Below are 22,687 nucleotides of genomic sequence, written 5' to 3' on the forward strand. Positions count from 1 at the left end.
TCTAATAGGACTCCGCCCTCATCCTGGGGGACACATAGCGACCCTCGCACATGACACCGGTCACTGCCTCACAATAACGTTTTCAATGAAATCTCATACCTTTATTAATCAAATGAGTTGCCAAATGAATTTAAAATCTAGTTCAGATATTGACAAGGTTCGAAAAAAGATTTTTATTTGAAATAATAATTTTCTCCTTCAAACTTTGCTTTTGTCAAAGAATGCTCCCTTTGCAGCAATTACAGCATTGCAGACCTTTGGCATTCTAGCAGCTAATTTGCTGAGGTAATGTGGAGACATTTCACCCCATGCTTCCAGAAGCCCCTCCCACAAGTTGGTTTGGCTTGATGGGCACTTTTTGCGTACCATATGGTCAAGTTGCTCCCACAACAACTCAAGATTGAGTTGAGATCTGGTGACTGCACTGGCCACTCCATTACCGATAGAATACCAGCTGCCTCCTTCTTCCCTAAATAGTTCTTGCATAATTTGGAGGTGTGCTTTGGGTCATTGGCCTATTGTAGGATGAAATTGGCTCCAATCAAGCGCTGTCCACAGGGTATGGCATGGCGTTGCCAAATGGAGTGATTGCATTCCTTATTCAAAATCCCTTTTAACTTGTACAAATCTCCCATTTTACCAGCACCAAAGCAACCCCAGACCATCACATTACCTCCACCATGCTTGACAGATGGCGTCAGGCACCCTTCCAGTATCTTTTCAGTTGTTCTGCGTCTCACAAATGTTCTTCTGTGTGATCCAATCACCTCAAACTTTGATTCGTCTGTCCATAACACTTTTTCCAATCTTCCTCTGACCAATGTCTGTGTTCTTTTGCCCATATTAATCTTTTCCTTTTATTAGCCAGTCTCAGATATGGCTTTTTCTTTGCCACTCTGCCCTGAAGGCCAGCATCCCAGAGTCACCCCTTCACTGTAGACATTGACACTGGCGTTTTGCATGTACTATTTAATGAAGCTGCCATTTGAGGACCTGTGAGGCGTTGATTTCTCAAACTACAGACTCTAATGTACTTGTCTTGTTGCTCAGTTGTGCAGCGGGGGCCTCCCACTTCTCTTTCTACTCTGGTTAGAGCCTGTTTGTGCTCTCCTCTGAAGGGAGTAGTACACACCATTGTAGGAAATCTTCAGTTGCTTGGCAATTTCTCGCATGGATTAGCCTTCATTTCTAAGAACAAGAATAGACTGTCGAGTTTCACATGAAAGTTCTTTTTTTCCTGGCCATTTTGAGTGTTTAATGGAACCAGCAAATGTAATGCTCCAGATTCTCAACTAGCTCAAAGGAAGGTCATATTTATAGCTTCTCTAATCAGCCAAACTGTTTTCAGCTGTGTTAACATACTTGCGCAAGGGTTTTCAAGGGTATTCTAACCATCCATTAGTCTTCTTGCACAGTTAGCAAACACAAAGTTCCATAAGAACGAAACACAGAAAAACACAGTAAAACAAACGTATAAAAATATTCTGCTGTAAAAAAGCAACAGTAAAGAGCAAGTGCTAGTAAAAAGGTAACAAAACAGGGTATTTGGTTGATAAGTTTTTTTGCAAAAAATGTATACTAAGCCGCTCTACCAAACATCAAGGTAACCCCATCAGAGCAGTCCCTAACTGATGTATTTAAAAACCTGATCATGTGTACAGTACCTATATAAGCAGGATTCAGACAGGTAATGTGCGATGTGGACACGATGCAGAAGACGGCTTTTATGTGCATGGCCCACAAGGGAGGACTGTGACTGTGTTTCAGTCTTCTGGTGGTGTGAACACTGTCCTACAAACTTATTCACTGTGTGCATGGCCCATGTGTTTGAATTCAAAGTACCATAAGAACATTGGAGTGATGGTTGTTGGAAATGGGCCTCTACATAGGTTCTACACCTATGAACGTATCGCATTACAAACCGGGCGTTTGCAGCTAGAATAGCCATTTACCACATTAACAATGTATAGAGTTTATTTCTGAATCATTTAATGTTAGCTCCATTGGAAAAAACTGTGCTTTTCTTTCAAAAATAAGGAAATTTCTAAGTGACCCTAAACTTTTGAACGGTAGTGTAGTATATATATATATATATATATATATATATATATATATATACACACACATACACTAGCTGAAGAGCCCGGCGCTGCCCGGGCATAGTAACTAACTGTGGTTAGTTATAACAAATTATAATTATCCTCCATCCCATAGTCCCGTGCCCATATACCCATCATACATATCCACGATCCCATAGACCCATGCCCATATACCCATCATACATATCCTCCATCCCATAGTCCCATGCCCATATACCCGTCATACATATCCTCCATCCCATAGTCCAGTGCCCATATACCCATCACACATCCTCCATCCCATAGTCCAGTGCCCATATACCCATCACACATCCTCCATCCCATGGTCAACCGTTATGACATCATAACGAGCGACGGGGCTTGCAACCTATGATGAATCAGCGTCGCCATGGCAACCATTATGACATCATAATGAGGGGCGGGGCTTGATACACACACACACTTTTTCCCCATTATGTAGATAGGGGCAAAGTTGTTTGGTGAATTGGAACGCACGGGGTTAAAATTTCGCCTCACAACATAGCCTAGGACACTCCCAGGGTCCAGACGTGTGACTGTGCCAAATTTTGTGGCTGTAGCTGCGACGGTGCGGATGTCAATCCCGGAGATACACACATACACACACACACACACACACACACACACACACATTGAGCTTTATATATTAGAGATATATATATATATATATACACAGAAAAAATTAAGAGACCACTTTCGAATGTTCAGTTTGTCTGATTTTTTTTTCTTTTGAGTAAAATGTAAATTCTTCTTTTAGTCTACAAACTTCTTACAACAGGTCTCCGAATTTCCAAGCAATAAATTTTGTATTTTTTTTTTTTGACAAAGAAAAATGGTCAAAATTAAAAAAAAAAAAAAAGCTTTGAGAACTCAAATAATTCAAAAGAGAACAAGTTCATAATCATTTAGAAACAACAATACTAATGTATTAACTCAGGAAGAGTTCAGAGATCAATATTTTGTGGAATATCCATGATTTTTAAAATCAGCTTTCATGCGTCTTGGCATGCTTTCCACCAGTCTTTCACACTGCTCCTGGTGCAAAAATGTAAGCAGTTCTTCTTTGTTTGATGGCTTGTGAATATCCATCATCCTCTTGATTACATTCCAGAGGTTTTCAATGGGATTCAGGTCTGGAGAATGGGCTGCCCATGACATGGTTTTGATGTGGTGGTCTCTTAGCTTTTGCCAGAGCTGTATGTATATGTATGTCACTGACATCTATATATATATATACACTCACTGGCCACTTTATTAGGTACACCTGTCCAACTGTGTGTTAAGACTTAATTTCTAATCAGCCAATCACATGGCGGCAACTCAGTGCATTTAGGCATGTAGACATGGTCAAGACAATCTCCTGCAGTTCAAACCGAGCATCAGTATGGGGAAGAAAGGTGATTTGAGTGCCTTTGAACGTGGCATGATTGTTGGTGCCAGAAGGGCTGGTCTGAGAATTTCAGAAACTGCTGATCTACTGGGATTTTCACGCACAACCATCTCTAGGGTTTACAGAGAATGGTCCGAAAAAGAAAAAAAATCCAGTGAGCGGCAGTTCTGTGGCCGGAAATGCCATGTTGATGCCAGAGGTCAGAGGAGAATGGGCAGACTGGTTCGAGCTGATAGAAAGGCAACAGTGACTCAAATTGCCACCCGTTACAACCAAGGTAGGCAGAAGAGCATCTCTGAATGCACAGTGCGTCGAACTTTGAGGCAGATGGGCTACAGCAGCAGAAGACCACACTGGGTACCACTCCTCTCAGCTAAGAACAGGAAACTGAGGCTACAATTTGCACAAGCTCATCGAAATTGGACAGTAGAAGATTGGAAAAACGTTGCCTGGTCTGATGAGTCTCGATTTCTGCTGCGACATTCGGATGGTAGGGTCAGAATTTGGCGTAAACAACATGAAAGCATGGATCCATCCTGCCTTGTATCAACGGTTCAGGCTGGTGGTGGTGGTGGTGTCATGGTGTGGGGAATTTTTTCTGGGCACTCTTTGGGCCCCTTGGTAACAATTGAGCATCGTTGCAACGCCACAGCCTACCTGAGTATTGTTGCTGACCATGTCCATCCCTTTATGACCACAATGTACCCAACATCTGATGGCTACTTTCAGCAGGATAATGCGCCATGTCATAAAGCTCGAATCATCTCAGATTGGTTTCTTGAACATGACAATGAGTTCACTGTACTCAAATGGCCTCCTCAGTCACCAGATCTCAATCCAATAGAGCATCTTTGGGATGTAGTGGAACGGGAGATTCGCATCAGGGATGTGCAGCCGACAAATCTGCGCCAACTGTGTGATGCCATCATGTCAATATGGTCCAAAATCTCTGAGGAATGCTTCCAGCACCTTGTTGAATCTCTGCCACGAAGAATTGAGGCAGTTCTGAAGGCAAAAGGGGGTCCAACCCCTTACTAGCATGGTGTACCCAATAAAGTGGCCAGTGAGTGTATATATATATATATATATATATATATATATATATATATATATATATATATATATGTATTCTATGTGTATATATCTATTGTAACCTGTCACGCTGTGATTTTACTGATTGCTGCACATAAATTGCCGAGAGAGAGAGAGAGAAACTCCCTGCCGACTTTTCTTCCCCATTGACTTGCATTGGGTTTCGTGTTTCAGTCGGACCTTCGACTTTTCACGATAATCGGCCGATTTCGTTCGACTCGACTTTTGAGAAAGTCGGGTTTCATGAAACCCGACTCGACCCTAAAAAAGGCAAAGTCGCTCATCTCTAATCTTTTACCGAATGTTGCAGACTTTTTCCGATTTTAGGAAAAATGTTCGTGTTACCGATCACAAATCTGAATGTTCCACATTCGTGCCGAATTTATGTTTGGCGATCGTTTTCCAAACATATTCGCTAATCTCTACTGGTGTCCCTATCTGCCAGCGGAGGTTGGCACCCTAAAAACAATGTTTTGGTGCCTCCGCTCCACGATGGCTCACCCTCACTCGCCCTGCACTGATATATATGCAGGAAGCCTAGGTCAGACAATGATCAACTAGACTAAGGGTGGGGCAAGGGACTGGGTTTACATGAGGTAAATTAAAATAGAGGTTACTTATCATGCTGATGCATATAGATATCAGATGCCTCTATGCCTCTGCCTCGACGCATTTCTCCTTCGGTGGTTCATCAGGAGGCTGGTATATTTATGAGAGGTATACATGCTTATGGATGCTTACAAGATTCAAGGCCTATGGTGGTGTCACCAGCCTGCTGACATTGTTTGTGACCAACAAGTGTGTATTGGAGAAGCAGTGCTGATGAACAGATCCATACAGTGCTGAGCCCTATTCTACAACTTCTCTAAACCAGAATACAAGAACCACACAACAAAGAGAAAAGACAGACTTTCATTACTTTAAGACATGAAGGTCAGTAAATCTGGGAAATTGCTAGAACCTTGAATGCACCATATCAAGTGCAGTCATAAAAAACATCAATTATGATGAAACTAGCTCTCACGAGGACAGCACCAGGAAAGGAAGGCTAAAAATTACCTCTTCTGCAAAGGATAAGTTCGTCAGAGTTACCAACTACAAAAACTGCAAGTAGACAGCACAAAATGATACACAGACATCAAAAACAGATACATCTCAACATCAACTGTCCAGAAGAGACAGCGATAAAGAGGTCATATAGTCAAATTGCTGCTAAGAAGCCATAACGAAGGACCAAAAGCAAAAAGAAGAAACTTGTGTTGACTAAGCAAGACCAGGACTGGAAAAATGAAATAAGAGGAAATATATACTGTGGTCCGGAGTCAAAATTTGAGGTTTTTATTACCAAACGCCATACCTTTGTGAGATGCAGAATAAAGTAAATGCATGGCGTCTACATGTGTGGTGCCCACTGTGAAGCATTGTGGGGGAGGTGTAATAGTGTGCTGGTGACATTTTTGGCGATTTATTCTAAATTCAAGGCACATTTTCCAGCAGGGATACCACATTATTGTGTAGAAATATGCTATCCCATCTGGTTTGCACTTTGACCACAAATGTGTTGCAACAGGACAATGACCCAAGACAACTCCAGGCAAGTGCTATGTGACCAAGGAACAGAGGGATGGAGGTTGTGTTAGATGACATGGCATCAAAAATGACCCCATCTCAACCCTAATGAGATGGTTTGGATTGAGTTGGACACGGAGTCGGCCGACAAGTGCTCAGCACCATTAGGAACTCCTTTTATACTTTGGCAAATCATTCCAGGTGGTGACCTGATGAAGAGAATGCCAAGGGGTGTGTAAAGCAGTCATGAACGTAAAAAAATGGGTAATTTTAAGGAATCTAAGAATTAACACGTATTCTGGATTTTCCATGAGCGTTTCTTTACTACTCCTTGATTCCATATGTATTCCTTTGTGGTTTTACGGTCTTAAGTCTAAATTTACAATGTGCATGTTGGAAAAAGAACAAAGAAAACCGTTGTATAAACAGGTGTGTCCAAAGTTTTGACTTTTACATTACAACTAGTGCCTCTTATCTCTATAGGAATCCTAAAGATTAAAGGGAACCTGTCGCCTCTTTTTGCCGCTATAAGATGCGGCCACTGCCTTACAGGGCTTATCTACAGCATTCTGTAATGCTGTAGATAAGCCCCCGATCTTACCTGAAAGATAAGAAAAATAAGTTTTATTATACTCACCCGGGGGGGTGGGGTGGCGGTCCGATCCGATGGGTGTCGGAGGTCCGCATCAGGCGTACTGATCTACCCTGTTGAGAGCAGAGCAAAGTACTGCAGTGCGCAGGTGCCGGGAAACGTCAGAGAGGTCCAGCGCCTGCGCACTGCAGTACTTTGCTCTGCCCACAACAGGGCAGATCAGTGCGTCTGCGCAGGAGCGCGACATGAAGCAAGCAGAAGGACGACGACATCGCATGATGGGAGGCGCCGGACCCGAACCTGCGACACCCATTGGACCGGACCGCATCGGGTGGGTATAATAAAACTTGTTTTTCTTATCTTTCAGGTTGGACTGGGGGGGAGGGGGCTTATCTACAGCATTATAGAATGCTGTAGATAAGCCCCTAATGGCGGTGGCCGCATCTTATAGCGGCCAAAAGAGGTGACAGGTTCCCTTAAAAATGTCTCCTGAATAAGAGTGAGTTTACATTTGCCGATTTTGAGGTGTGAAACCAATGCCGATCAGCGGTAATGTACCGTAGTAGCCTGTTTATAGAGGTCGACTGCGCTTCAGATCCACACAGAATAATTACTAATAAGTTGTGTGCATAGGCCACCATTGCTCTCAGCAGCCAGCTCCTGCTCACACAGGTTGATGTGCTGCCGAGAACGATCATCTTTTGAGCCAACCAAAAGATTATTTCCTCTGGCGAATGCCTGCTTTGCTCTTTTGTCGAGTGATCGGCCGTCTGCTCATCGATCACGATGATTGTGCAGTGTAAATGCATCTTAATCCTTCATTTCCTACATAAGAGATGGCAGGGGATTGTCAGACTGCTTCCAAACATTAAAGTTTATACCAAAAAATCCTCTAATGTATTTTCTCCAATAAAAATGTTTTAGACCCAAAAGTGTCACCATAATGCTCCACGTATAAAATAACTGCAATCATGAAGACTCAGGAGCAATTGTGCAACAAATTACAAATAGTTACCAATGATCAAATCTTAGGAAACAAATGAAAGGTTTCCTAGCGGAGCGCAGAATATAGAAAGCCACGAGACACTCATTACTTGTACATCTCCGATGGAAAGTCTCTACCTGCATCTCGAGTTGCTGCTGCTGGAGCTTTTCCAGATGCTGAAGCCTCTGTTCGGTCAGTAGGCTGAGCTGCCTCTCCAGCTCGCTGACTCTCCCCTGATACAATCTTTCCGCAGGCTGACTTTGGATCTTGCTGTGCTGTTCGGTGAGAATTTGCAGCTGCTTATCGGCCTCCTGGAGTTTGTTAAGTAGCTGAGACACAGAGTTCACTTGGGCCTCAAGATTACTCTGAACCTAGGGGAACAAAGAGGACAAATTACCCCAACCCTGATATCATGATGGAGAAGTTACTGCAGCTTCTGTGCTCACTCCCCCGCATCTTCAATGGCCAGCAACAATGTTCCCGCTGTCTCTTTCCCTGAAACAAGAGGTCACCAGTGGATGGTGACAGAAGAAGAGTGACACCAGTGTCGCCCCCTGATGACGATTTGTTTGAGGACGGTAACAGTGTCTTTGTGGCAGCACTGCAGTCACTTACCTTGCTCCTTTCTCCACCCCGACGATGTCTTATTTTAAAAAAGGAGATGTGGCGACAAAAACAGGGACAGTGGTGGCAGTGACTGCAACTTTGAGCGGCGAGGACAAAAGCAGGGACTGTGGCGGCGGCCACTGAAGATGTCGGGGGTGGGCACAGAAGAAGTGTGGCTGCGATCACTTCTTCATCACCCCTCCTAAACCAGGACATCATCAAGGAACAGGAACAGTATGGAACAATCGGGATGGAGATGTCACTCATGTGCCTTTGGAGATGAATCTACACTGGTTTCCAACAGTTAAAAATGACAACGTTTATTGTACAGGTTTACAAGGTCAATGCATTTCGAGCTCGCGCTGGACCTACTATCCGGGGACAGCTCTCCCAGGGCAGTGGAGTCGGAGCCCATTTTGGTGGAGTCGGCGTTGGAGTCGGTGTCATGGAAATTGAAGAGATGGAGTCGGAGGTTTGGCATACCGACTCCACAGCCATGGTATGAGGGAGTTGAAGGCGGAAGTTTGGCTTACCGACTCCACAGCCCTGAGCCCTCCTATAGCCCTACTACCCGGGGAAAGCCCCCCTATAGCCCTACTACCCGGGGAAAGCCCCCCTATAGCCGTACTACCCGGGGAAAGCCCCCCTATAGCCGTACTACCCGGGGAAAGCCCCCCTATAGCCGTACTACCCGGGGACAGCCCTCCTATAGCCGTACTATCCGGGGACAGCCCTCCTATAGCCGTACTACCCGGGGACAGCCCTCCTATAGCCGTACTACCCGGGGACAGCCCTCCTATAGCCATACTACCCGGAGACAGCCCTCCTATAGCCATACTACCCGGGGACAGCCCTCTTATAGCCCTAATACCCAGGGACAGATCTCTTATAGCCCTACTACTCAGGGACAGCTCTCTTATAACCCTGTTACCCAGGGACAGATCTTTTATAACCCTATGGGTGGTTTTACACTTACCCATTTTTTGCGGGCCGTATCGCCGCATTTTTTTGTGGTGTACCGCAATAACGGGCCACAAAAAATGCTTGCGGATCGCAGGGTTTTGTTTTCCAATACTATGGAAATAGTATTGGAGAAAAAAAAACGGCGTTAAGCAAAACCAGAAGTGATGGCGCGCCGCAAAAACAAACTTCTAGTTTGTTTTTGCGGTCCCGTTGATTTAAATGGGTGACGTGTCCGTGCACCGTGAAAAATATCGAGCAAGCTCGATATTTTTTCATGGCTGTATATACGACCCTCACGGCCGTACGGCACAGGGTGCACCGTTCATTTTTTGTGGGCCGATTTTGTGGCCTCATAGAAATGCATTGGGGCCGCAAAATCAGCCCAAAAAAATACGGTAAGTGTAAAACAACCCTGCTACCCAGGGACAGCTCTCTTACAGCCTCTGGACAATCCGGGTATTGCAGTCTGTGCTTGTACCATGTTGCGCGAACGGCTCCATAAGCCTTTAGAATTACAAGTGGGCCATTGAAGGCTACCATAATATGGATGTGGCCCTTGGTAAAAATGAGTTTGACACCCCTGCATTAGACGATCGGCGACATTTGACGCCTTTAGCATTTTGTGCATGGAGACTTTTATTGGTCAACCCCAAAACCTTAATATAGTAACATTTTTCACACTTGTATGAAAGTTCAGACATTTGTATAGAGACAATCACTCACCTTTAGCACAGGAGCAGTGGCAGCAATGGCGGCAGCAGTAGCAGCAGCAATGGATGTGGCCTGGATGTCACTGGTCTCCCGATTCATCTCAGTCTTTTGACTTTTGCCAGCAATATCATGAAGCAACTGGATCGGAACGTGTTTGGTCACTGGGCCGCTCTGTGCTCTGCAGAAGTCAGAACAGCTGCTTTATACCACAAGGTAACACAATGTAAAAGCTTCATTAACTAATGGGCACAATATCACTTATCAACACCGTAACAAATACATGAGTGATATTAAATAATTTTGGTCAATTACTACATATTTAAAGGGGCTTTCCTATCAGGACTATCCCTTTCTTTATGGACAATCAGGATTTCTAAAGCAAAGGTGTCCGAGGCTCTAGACATAGTTCTATTAGAAAGAGAGGACAGCGACTGTAAAGAGGTTTGTGATCTGGATGACGTTCACATCAGTGGATCTGTGGGGGTGCCAGCCACTTGTCAGATGGTGAGGACTGATCATCAGCAAATAAACATTCTGATGGGACAATACCTTTAAACATTAAAAAGTGATCACCTATTCTCAGGATACGTGACAACTTTATGGTAAGTGGGGATCACAGTAGTCAGTCGACTCCCAGAAAAAGAACCTGTAATGCCCTATGGTAGCATGGCAGCTACTGCTCCATTCTGACAAGGCATTTTAAAGGGAATATGTCAGTAGGATCACCCCTCCTAAGCAGTCTATGCGGGCACTCAGGTGATAGGTATACCTTGATATCTGCAATCTGGTGTATTATCCCAGAGAAAGCCATATTTTTCTTACTATGTAAATGAACTGCTAAGATCTATGGGCCGGACATAGATCTTCGAGAATCTTCCCTCAGATATTATTTTACATGAAAGGAGACGTTACCAGTGTGAGACATGGAGATCAGGAGAGCAGCCTGTCAGTCATTACATGTCTCACACTGGTAACACTCCTATCATTTAAAATAGTCTCTGGAGGCAGATTCTCAGGGAGGTCTATGTCCACACCATAGATCTTAACTGCTCATTTACATAATAAGAAAAATGTGTACAGCAGGTACGGAAAGTATTCAGACCCCTTTAAATTTTTCACTCTTTGTTTCATTGCAGCCATTTGGTAAATTCAAAAAAGTTTATTTTTTTCTCACTAATGTACACTATGCACCCCATCTTGGCTGAAAAAAACCCAGAAATGTAGAAATTTTTACAAATGTACAAAAAAAGAAAAACTGAAACATCACATGGTCATAAGTATTCAGACCCTTTGCTCAGTATTGAGTAGAAGCACCCTTTTGAGCTAGTACAACCATGAGTCTTCTTGGGAATGATGCCACAAGTTTTTCACACCTGGATTTGGGGATCCTCTGCCGTTCTTCCTGGCAGATCCTCTCCAGTTCCGTCAGGTTGGATGATGAACGTTGGTGGACAGCCATTTTCAGGTCTCTCCAGAGATTGGGTTTAGGTCAGGGCTCTGGCTGGGCCAGTAAAGAATGGTCACAGAGTTGTTCTGAAGCCACTCCTTTGTTATTTTAGCTGTGTGCTTAGGGTCAAGGTCTTTTTGGAAGGTGAACCTTCGGCCAAGTCTGAGGTCCAGAGCACTCTGGAAGAGGTTTTCATCCAGGATATCTCTGTACTTGGCCACATTCATGTTTCCTTCAATGGCAATCAGTCATCCTGTCCCTGCAGCTGAAAAACACCCCCATAGCATGATGCTGCCACCACTATTCAGGGTCTGAATACTTTCCGTACCCACTGTATTTCTCTGTAACAAAACATTGTATCGCAGATATCAAAGTATCATTTTATTCAGCTTTCCATGACCTGCGCTTCCATATAGACGGCTTAGGAGGGTGAATCCTACTGACAGTTGCACTTTAAAGCATTGATCTGGGGATCACTGATTGAACTCCACTGATCCTATGGATTTGTGATAAATGTTATTCACGAAATTAAAAGTTAAGGAAAAAGTCCAACAGCCAGGCACAAAATCCTCCTTTTTTAATCCAAAACACTAAAACAGCTAACAAAAAAACAAAACATTAATCATGGTAAATCTCACAGACATATACCACCAAAACAAAGGGGTCTCAGCATTGCAAACTCATGGAGTGCTGATCACTGCACTGATTACTAAGTATGATCCCAGCTCTCAGGGGTCAATGCTGCAGAAAGCGTGAGCTGCCTGGGAGAATAGGAAAAAGTAGTCACCAGTACTCTGCCCGGGCTCTGCACACATACACTGCAAGGAGCACATACCTTTTATTTAATGCTGCCAATAAATTCTCCTTTTGCCCTGTAGTAAAGTGTGAAATCTGCACGTCCTTACCTGCAATGCAAAGAAAGGAGCAATGGTTACATAGGTGAGCGGTGGCAGACGACCGAAAATGGATTAATAACTGGAGAAAAGAAGAGTCACCGAGGAGATCTATATAAACGATCATCTGATCTCACAAACATGTAGGGGTTGTACAGGGATCCAGCAGTGGTCTCAGCCAGCCACTTACTTTTCTGTATGCTGCCCTCTAGTGGCTTCCTCATTACGTTCTTCTCTTCTGCAGGGTCCTGAAAATGTTTTGTCACCAGAACCTTTTCAGCAATAAAATAAAAAACGTCACATGGGACCGGAGCCATAAATAAGAAATGCATATCACATACGGTACTGTGCAAAAGTATTAGGCAGGCGTGGCCAAAAAATGCTGCAAAGCAAGAAGGAGTTCCAAAATTAAACGTGTTAGTAGTTTATCTGTATTAATTACCAAAATGTAAAATGAATGAAAGAAAGAGAAAGCTAAATCAAATTACTGTAATATTTGCTGTCACTGCCCTTTAACTTCAGCATCAGTTCTTCTAATGTACACTTGTGAGAAATCTGGGATTTTGTAGGATTATTGTCAGGTGTATGAGTAACTATACTAAACAGGTTACAATGATCATCATTTGCATATGTAGGTTGAAAAACTGGTTGCTAACAGAAACAGAAACATATGTGTAGGGGGCTTACAACTGGGTGTGGAACAGCCAAACTCTGCTCCAAAGTTCAGGCTGTGGAAGACAGTTTTACGTCACAGACTGAGTGTAGAAACAAGACACAGGGTAGTTATACTGAATCAATGAGGTCTCTCCCCAGCAAAGATTTAAAGCCGACTGAGGATTCCAGACGTGCTGCTCAGGCTCTATAGAAGAGGCAACAAAAAATGGACAATGTTGAGGACCATAAATGCAGTGGTCGACCAAGGAAACAGCAGATGAAAGACACATCATGCTTATTTCCATTTGAAATAGGAAGATGTCCAGCAATGCCATCAGCTCAGAACTGGCAGCAATAAGTAGAACCCAGATACATCCATCTACAGTTCTGAGAAATATGGCCAGAAGTCGTCTTCATAGAAAAACTGTGGCCTAAAGGCCATATTCATTCATGGAGACTGTACAAAGATACTCAACTATGTACAAAAACATAGAACCTGGGGTGTAGAAACATGGCAGCTGCTGCTCTGGATTCATGAGTAAAAATATGAAATATTTGACTGTAACAGTAGGTAATTTGTTCTCCAAAGGGCGAAGGGAGGCACAGTAATGAGGGTCTACAGGCAACAGTGAAAAATGGTGGAGGGTCCTGCCAGCTTGGGGCTGCTCATCAGCAAATGAAATTGGGGATTTGATCAGGATTAATGGTGTCCTCAATACTGAGAAATACAGGCAGACACTATCCATCATACATACCATCAGGGAAAGCGTGTGACTGGCTCCAAATTTATTCTGCAACAGGACAATGACCCCAAACATACAACTAAAGTCATTAAGAACTATCTTCAGTGTGAAGAAGAACAGAGAGTCCTGGAGGTGATGGTCCGAACTCCACAGAGCCCTGATCTCACATCATCCAGTCTGTCCGGGATTACACGTAGACAGAAGGTCTGCACAAGTAACATGCACAGAAGATCTGGGGTTAGTTCTCCAAGATGTTTGGAACAACCTCCTGCTGAGATCCTTCAATAACTGTGTGAGAGTACCTAGAACTGATGACGGCAAAGGGCGATCACACAAAATATAGCTCATTTACTTTGTATTTTGTTAAATGATAAAAATAAACTGGTAACACTTCTTTTTATGAAAGCTTATTGCTTTGCAGAATTTTTTCCACACCTGCCTAAAACTTTTTCACAGTTCTGTACTATGTATATCTAGCTTTCAAACGCAGCACCATAGTGACTCCACCACTTTTGTGGATGAGACTATGGGGGTAAGACTCTTCATCAGCTCCATGTTACATTTACTCTGGCTCAAGGCTACAAAATGAACACAACACGTGCACCAAACCATCCGCAGACTCAGGAACACTATCTAGCCATCTCACCTCTCGGTCTAATCCCTCTGTCACACCATCACCGGAACAACAAAGCCATGTGCTGCCCAATCCCACCCCACCGCACACATGGGCATGTAGGTCTTATATGACGTAAATGAGTGGATGAGACCTGCATGTCCATATATGCAGTTAGGGGGGTTGGTCATACTGACCGATTATCTTTAATAGCTAAGCCAGCCCCCCCCCCTCGGTCACGGCCGATGCATAGAGAAAAGACGTTTGGCTTAGCTACTAAAATCAGTTTTAGAATGGTTTCTCCCTTATTGATTCAGAAGGATAAAATAAACCAAATTTGTCCTTAAAGGGGTTGTCTACCCCCTAAGGAAAATTTCAGCAAGATGTGCAGCTTGCCAAATCCTTCTGTTGTGCAATGTTGGGATCGGACTTCACTTTCCGGTTCGTCACGAGGCTGGAAGTTCGGCCGATTCTCTTAATGCATCTTGGTAAATCGTCAGCGTTGTAGAAGGTATAAGGCTGCATTTACACTGGACGATTATTGGAAAACGGAGAGCCGATCACCAGGTGAAGAAGGACAATGGGGTAAGATTATTTCTAAGGTTGTTTTTTTTTTTTTTTTTTTTTTTTTTAAATAATACTCATTTCTTTGCAGCACATTGTTTGGTTTAAACAGGAGATGATACTTTATGTGCCAGAACAAGTGTAAGTGCCGTCGGCCGGGCTATGAAACGATGAACAAACATGCAGCATATGGACAGTGCACGCATTGTAGATTTGGTGCGCTTTCTCCTTGCACATTTCTTAGATAAACCTGATGCCAGCAAATAATATGAGACATCTGACGTGTCATGCACACGTTGAGTATTTTGACTTGCAGATTTTTTCCGGAAAATAATCTGCAGCACTTCACTTCTCTGTGTGTTTTTGCCCTGCGTTTTCACCATTGACCTCACTCAAATCAGTCAAAAATGCATAAAAAAAAGCATTAAAAAAAAGACCGCGCGCTTTTTTCAGCTGCGATTTTCCTGCTAAGAGATGCAGAAATTTTACTCAGCATGTGCACATACCCTAAGACTATGTTACTGAGTGCCACGAGAGCTGTCAGTCTCATCTATTACCTGAGAGATGGATCATTTACGTACAAAACTCTGTTTATAAAAGTAATAAATATGATCAGTATGAAAAAAAAAAAAAAAACACAGGAAAAACTGAATGCATTTTCATCCATAACGATACAAGTGACTGCTCCTTCTTACCTTTTGTGCCGCAGAATCAGTTGTCTGGACTGTGGGGCCACTAATCGTATCTAGAAAGTGAAACAAATGAATATTTAGCTCTTTTTAGCCACGGCATATATTTATTGTCATGCTCACTTATATAGCGCCATTCATTCCACAGCACTGTACAGATATCATCATCACTGTCCCCATTAGGGAATTTAGATTGTGAGACCAATCAGTATGTCTTTGGAGTATCCGGAGAAAACCCACACAAACAGGGAGAACATACAAACTCCTTGCTGATGTGAGGCAGAGAGGTTTCAGTTTTGATTTACGATTTTTTACTAATCAAGCATGAAAGCCTTATCTTTTCAATATGTGGATCCATTCCCATGCACACACTGTATCTACGCAGATAAGCAGCATGTGACATGTCACTCACAATTTAGCCACAAGGTGGCACCATGATTCTGTCAGAGACCACATATACATTCCGTGGCTGAAACATCCCACACAAAACTGCTGGACACAGCAGTCAGGAGGCTCCTCAAATGAGTCGCCTAATAGAGAGGAGCCCATGGGTACATCTTTTTCCAAGACAGAGTTAAAGAGATGAGACCCCTGGAACACCTGATCGGTGGATATTACATATGGTTGTTTAGCTTTATACATCATATAAAAGGAATATGTAAAGATCAGATTCCTAAAGCCCGGACTCGAGGACTGTAGCTGCGGTGGAGCTTATAAAGAAACATATATGTATCTAGTACATCATTTCTCTGCATGGGAACACATTAGGGGTGTAGTGACTACATGTGCTCTAGGGTTATTCCCGAAATCTAGGATCGATCGGGGTTCCAACCTCATCTTTTCATAAGAACAGAGCTCTGAAGTTTCCCATGGGATTGGAGGGACTGGCGGCAGCCCAGGAGGTCGGACCCTGCACCGATCCGCAAGTTGCGGCTTATAAAAGTGGAGAAGAGATTGCTTGAAATGTTGAGAATATCCCTTTAAAGGAAACCTGACAAGTTTTCCACTTTAAGAAATGTGAACAACAAAAATTTGCAAAATCAGATCTCGCTCACCCTCCTGGATCCTGAGAGCGCACGTCACCGCTGCAGCCAATCACTGAACTCTGGTAATCTACACAGCACGAGCTGCGGAGTTCTAGGAACAACCATTGGGTTTGTCACCCCCCATTTCAGCGCGGACCCATAGTAGTATGGCGGCGGCTGCTGCAGGTGACAGCCCGTGCAGAAGCGTTACCTTTGCCAACTTACCGTCCATCAGGGCGAGGGTGACGGCAGGATACTTGTTAGCAGGTAGCGCAGGGGGGATGCGGGTAGGGTCTCGCTTCTTAAAGACAAAGTCTGGGAGGACAAGAGCCGGCGCCTCTCCCACCCTCCTGCCATTGCTGCCCTGGCATACAATGGCATTACCAGATGCCACCTGACCGAGCTCCACACTAGCTACCCCTGAATAAAGGGAGCCTTGGTGCAAGGGGCTGATGCCACCTGCTGTCAGCCTGCTGCCCACCTTCCTCTGTGAGGAGGACATATGGAGGCTGGTGGAGCGAATGAGGACATCACTGGCAGTGCTGCTCGCTGCAGAATCCAGGCTGATATTATCCGAGGCTTCTTCCCCCATTCCTCTCAGGCTGTTAGCCAGTCACTAGGCTGCAAAAAGCATAACAAGGGGAATCAAATGAGAGCGGGCAGAGCCTTGTGCTTTATTATAGAAAGTGTCGCCAGTGCTGTAAGGCATACTACTGCTGGCGGCCATCTTTTCGAAGCCCGACATACAATTGAAAGTGCGCAAAATATCTCTGCCAAAATGGCTTCTACTAATAGAGACAAAAGGGTTTTGTAGAGCGGCCTCTAGCTGGTTGCTAGGTTCCTGTGACTAGTAACGGCTGGAATGTCCGTGCGATACAGTGTCCCGTGCGGAAACAGGAGTACTCTGCATAGTTCCGGAATAATGTTTTTATAGCATAACAGGTTTCCGAATGGAAGCAGCACATGCTGGATCACTTAGGCTGTGTGCACACGCTGCGGAATCTGCTGCGGATTTTGCAAAATCTGCAGGTAAATCCGCAGGTCAAAAGACCTGCGGTTTATCTGCGGCTTAGCCTGCGGTTTTGCCTTGCGGTTTATCATCTCTACAATGGAGGAGATGGTAAACCGCAGCGGAATCCGCAGAAAGAGTTCACATGTCAATTCTTTCTGCGGTTTAGAAACCGCAGCAAATCCACGCTGAAAATTCCACAGCAACTGCACTGCGGTTTTTGATTCCCATAGGTTAGAATGCTACTGTACACCGCAGCAAAAACTGCTGAGGATCCGCAGGGCCAAATCCTCTGTGGATCCGCAGCAGAATCCGCAGCGTGTGCACACAGCCTTACAGCAGGTGTGTCAGTCACCCAAGTATTAACCCCTTCATGACCTTGCGTGTTTCCATTTTTTCGCTTTTGTCTTTTGGCTCCCCTTCTTCCCAGAGCTTTAACTTTTGTATTTTTCCGTCAATATGGCCGTATGAGGGGCTTCTTTTTTACGGAACCAGATGTAATTTTGATTGACTCCATTGATTTTACCATATAGTGTACTGGAAAATGGGGGAAAAAATTGACAAGTGGTGAAATTGCAAACAAAAAAGTTGAAATTCCGCAATTTTTTTTTTAATTTACCATGTTCAATGTATGCTAAAACTGACCTGCCATTATGATTCTCCAGGTCATTCCAAGTTCACAGACACCAAACATGGTTTTTATCTAAGTGGTGACAAGATAAATCCAAAATTTGTAAGAAAAAAAATGTTGGTTATGTCAACATTTTCCGTGACCCGTAGCGTCTCCATTTTTCGTGATCTCGGGTTGGGTGAGGGCTTATTTTTTGCGAGCCAAACTGACGTTTTTGATACCATTTGGTGCAGATATGATCTTTTGATCACCTGTTATTACATTTTATTGCAATAAAATATTCCACACTTTTAATTGACTTCAATAGTCTCCTTAGGAGACTTGAAGCTGCGATAGTCAGATCATCTGTGCTATACATAGCAGTTCTTCAGTACTGCTATGTATAGCAAAAATCATGATCATCTATGAATGCCCGACTGGAGCCGGCATTCACAGGAGATTCACAATAAGGCCATGTGCACATATTGAGTATTTGGTGAGTTTTTTACCACAGTATTTGTAAGCCAAAACCAGGAGTGGAACAATCAGAGGAAAAGTATAATAGAAACACGTCACCACTTCTGGATTTTTCACCCACTCCTAGTTTTGGCTTACATAAAGTATACTGAGGTAAAAAAAAACTCACCAAATACTGGATGTGTGCAAGTGGCCTAAGGCTGGAGACACACTAGCGATTAGAAAAACTGTCCGATTTTGATGCACGCAAGTCGGATGAGTGTAATGCAATTGTCATGCGAGTGTCATGCATCTTTTGTGCGAGTACAATCAGATTTTTCACACATAGCATCTGATTTACATCAGACTGCAATCCGATTTTAACATGAGCTTTTACATACAGCAATTCTCTGTCATTTATACATCGTTTTAAAACTAAATATTCTTCAAAAAACACATATATATATAGATGGACTATATATATAAAAAAATAATATATATATATACACTGTATATATATCTATAATATATATACACTCCTCAAAAAAATAAAGGGAACACTTAAACGACAGAATATAACTCCAAGTAAATCAAACTGTCCACTTAGGAAGCAACACTGATTGACAATCAATTTCACATGCTGTTGTGCAAATGGAATAGGCAACAGATGGAAATTATTGGCAATTATCAAGACACCCTCAATAAAGGAGTGGTTGTGCAGGTGGGGACCACAGACCACATCTCAATACCAATGCTTTCTGGCTGATGTTTTGGTCACTTTTGAATGTTGGTTGTGCTTTCACACTCGTGGTAGCATGAGACGGACTCTACAACCCACACAAGTGGCTCAGGTAATGAAGCTCATCCAGGATGGCACATCAATGCAAGCTGTGGCAAGAAGGTTTGCTGCGTCTGTCAGCATAGTGTCCAGAGGCTGGAGGCGCTACCAGGAGACAGGCCAGTATACCAGGAGACGTGGAGGGGGCCGTAGGAGGACAACAACCCAGCAGCAGGACCGCTGCCTCAGCCTTTGTGCAAGGAGGAACAGGAGGAGCACTGCCAAATGACCTCCAGCAGGCCACAAATGTGCATGTGTCTGCACAAACGGTTAGAAACCAACTCCATTAGGATGGTCTGAGTGCCCGATGTCCATAGATGGGGATTATGCTCACAGCCCAATACCGTGCAGGACGCTTGGCATTTGCCACAGAACACCAGGATTGGCAAATTCGCCACTGGCGCCCTGTGCTCTTCACAGATGAAAGCAGGATCACACTCATCACATGTGACAGACGTGACAGAGTCTGGAGACACTGTGGAGAGCGATCTGCTGCCTGCAAAATCCTTCAGTATGACCAGTGGGTCAGGAATGGTGTGGGGTGGCATTTCTTTGGAGGGCCGCACAACCATCCATGTGCTCACCAGAGGCAGCCTGACTGCCATTAGGTACCGAGATGAGAATCTCAGTGTTAGGCGTCGGGTTCCTGCAGCGGCACAACAGGAATCCAGAGCCTCACATTCTGCGGTCTCCCATTCTCCATCGACCGCAGAGGAGCTTGCTCAGCAGCTCCGTCGTTCCCAACGCTCTGCCCAGACCTGCTCTGTGGGTCTGGCTGTTGCTGCCACCTTTGGGTCAGCAATAGCAATGCAGGCTGCTCAGCAGCAAACCGTTCCAGAGGCTAAGTCCTTCCGTCGCTCCACTGAGCATGCTCACGAGACGATCTCCCATTGGAGATCGGGAGTCACATGCACAGGTCCTTCTCCACATCTGATTGGTCCATCTCAGGGACCTGGAAGCTTCCGGAAGGTCCCGGCTGTAAAAGGTTCGCATGGCCGCTCGGCCATGCGCTAGTATAGACTCTAGTTGCTGTGTGAATGATGATGGATGTATGGACTTGCAAATGACTAATTAAGATTCCCCTCCCTCTTATATTACGAGTGTGTATAGGGATCTAGTGATAGAGTCAGCGCCAGTCAGTGGCAAGCTACAGGCCACAGTGCACATTCTCCACAGTGCTAGCGTCCGACAGTGCGCCTGCTACCGGGCATTGTCGTATTGCGGCAGTGTCTGTCGCCGCACTGTAGTCAGTAGCTCTTCTGGGCATCCGCGGTTGCGACGCCGCACGGTAGGTCTAGACGGACGTGGACTCTGTGTCTTGGGCTAAGTCCTGTGACCATATACCGTGCGTGCATTCCTCTGAGTCCTGTGACGTCAACAGGCTCAGCCTTTGTGTTTAACACTTCGGCGTCTCTGTGAAGGAACAGAGATCACCCAGTGCACTCCGGGTGACGTTCAACCTGCGTGCGTTATACCGCCATATAGTGTGTCTGCCATTACATAGCAGCAGTGTAACACCTTCTGCACGGTGGACCCCGGGCGGCGAGCGCACTTATTATTTATTATTTAGTGCGTTCCGCCGTCCCTAACACTCAGACCCCTTGTGAGACCATATGCTGGTGTGGTTGGCACTGGGTTCCTACTAATGCAGGACATTGCCAGAACTCATGTGGCTGGAGTGTGTCAGCAGTTAATGCATGATGAGGGTATTGATGCTATGGACTAGCCTGCCAGTTCCCCAGACCTGAATTCAATTGAGCACATCCGGGACATCATGTCGCGTTCCATCCACCAACGCCACATTGCACCACAGACTGTCCAGGAGAAGACTGAAGCTTTATTCCAGGTCTGGGAGGAGATCCCTCAGGAGAACATCCACCACCTAATACTGTTAGTAGTATATGTGTGTAAAATTTGGGACCTGTATGTATTTAATAAAAGAATGTATTCACTGGAAAAAATTGCGTGGGCTCCCGCACAATTTTCTTTGCCAGAGAGGGAAAGCCAGTGACTGAGGGCAGATATTAATAACCTAGAGAGGGACCATGGTTATTGGCCCCCCCTGGCTAAAAACATCTGCCCCCAGCCACCCCAGAAAAGGCACATCTGTAAGATGTGCCAATTCCGGTTCTTAGCCTCTCTCTTCCCATTGCCCTGTAGCGGGTGGCATATGGGGTAATAAGGTCACCTTGCTATTGTAAGGTGACATTAAGCCTGGTTAATAATGGAGAGGTGTCAATAGAACACCTATCCATTATTAATCCAATAGTATGAAAAGGGTTAAAAAGCACACAGACATTAAGAATAAAGTCTCTGCACAGCATCAGTGACGTTAGCGCAGCCTCCCCTGCAATAAACTCGGCAGTGTGGGAAAATGAACTGTCACTTTCCCACACTGCAGAGTTCACCGTGGGAGAGGCTGGGAAGCTGCGCAGGCAGCTTCTCATTCATTCCTCCGTGGTTTACAGCCGGGGTGGCCACATTAGCACGGCTCCAGGTTGTAAACTATTTAACCCCTTGAGATGGATTGGAGCGTGGGACTTGACTGTATGGGATATTGTTGCGTTTTGATTTTTTACAGGAGAATGAGGGATTCGCTTGGATTGGGAGTTTAATAAACATGGGAAAAAAGTGTGAATACTTATTTCAATAAAAGACTTTATTCTTAATGTCGGTGTTTTTTTAACCCTTTCATAATATTGGATTAATAATGGAGGTGTCTTATTGAAACCTCTCCATTATTAAATGGGCTTAATGTGACCTTACAATAGCAAGGTGACATTAACCCCTTATTACCCCATATGCCACCCGTTACAGGGCAATGGGAAGCAAGAGGCTAGGTAACGGAATTGGCTCTTCTTACAGATGCGCCTTTTCTGGGGTGGCTGGGGGCAGATATTTTTAGCCGGGGGGGAGGCAATAACCATGGTCCCTCTCTCGGCAATTAATATCTGCCCTCAATCACTGGCTTTCCCTATCTGGCGAAGAAAATTGCGCGGGAGCCCACGCAATTTTTTTCCGTGATTTAATTCTTTAATTTAACACCTACAGCTACACATTTTTACACACATGCACTACTAACATTAGTAGTCAGAGACATATATAAATCGAAATGAAATGC

General features: G+C 44.4%; 1 protein-coding gene across 3 annotated transcripts in view; it reads right to left on the reverse strand.

The window, feature by feature from the left end:
- The window catches only part of KIAA0586 (KIAA0586 ortholog), a 192,795-nt gene extending 175,500 nt beyond the window's left edge, over positions 1-17,295 (reverse strand). For all 3 annotated transcript variants that reach the window (XM_073585646.1, XM_073585636.1, XM_073585640.1), the window contains exons 1-6: positions 16,879-17,295; positions 15,635-15,684; positions 12,556-12,637; positions 12,308-12,377; positions 10,038-10,203; positions 7,883-8,116 (exon numbers count right to left, since the gene is read on the reverse strand). In XM_073585646.1, coding sequence (XP_073441747.1) covers positions 7,883-8,116; positions 10,038-10,203; positions 12,308-12,377; positions 12,556-12,637; positions 15,635-15,684; positions 16,879-17,245 — 969 coding nt within the window. In that variant the 5' untranslated portion in view covers positions 17,246-17,295. The remainder of the gene's footprint in view (positions 1-7,882; positions 8,117-10,037; positions 10,204-12,307; positions 12,378-12,555; positions 12,638-15,634; positions 15,685-16,878) is intronic.
- Positions 17,296-22,687: the final 5,392 nt, after the last annotated feature.

This window comes from Dendrobates tinctorius, unplaced genomic scaffold (assembly GCF_039654945.1).
Source record: "Dendrobates tinctorius isolate UK_male_01 unplaced genomic scaffold, ASM3965494v1 ptg000010l, whole genome shotgun sequence".
Classification (NCBI taxonomy): Eukaryota; Metazoa; Chordata; class Amphibia; order Anura; family Dendrobatidae; genus Dendrobates; species Dendrobates tinctorius.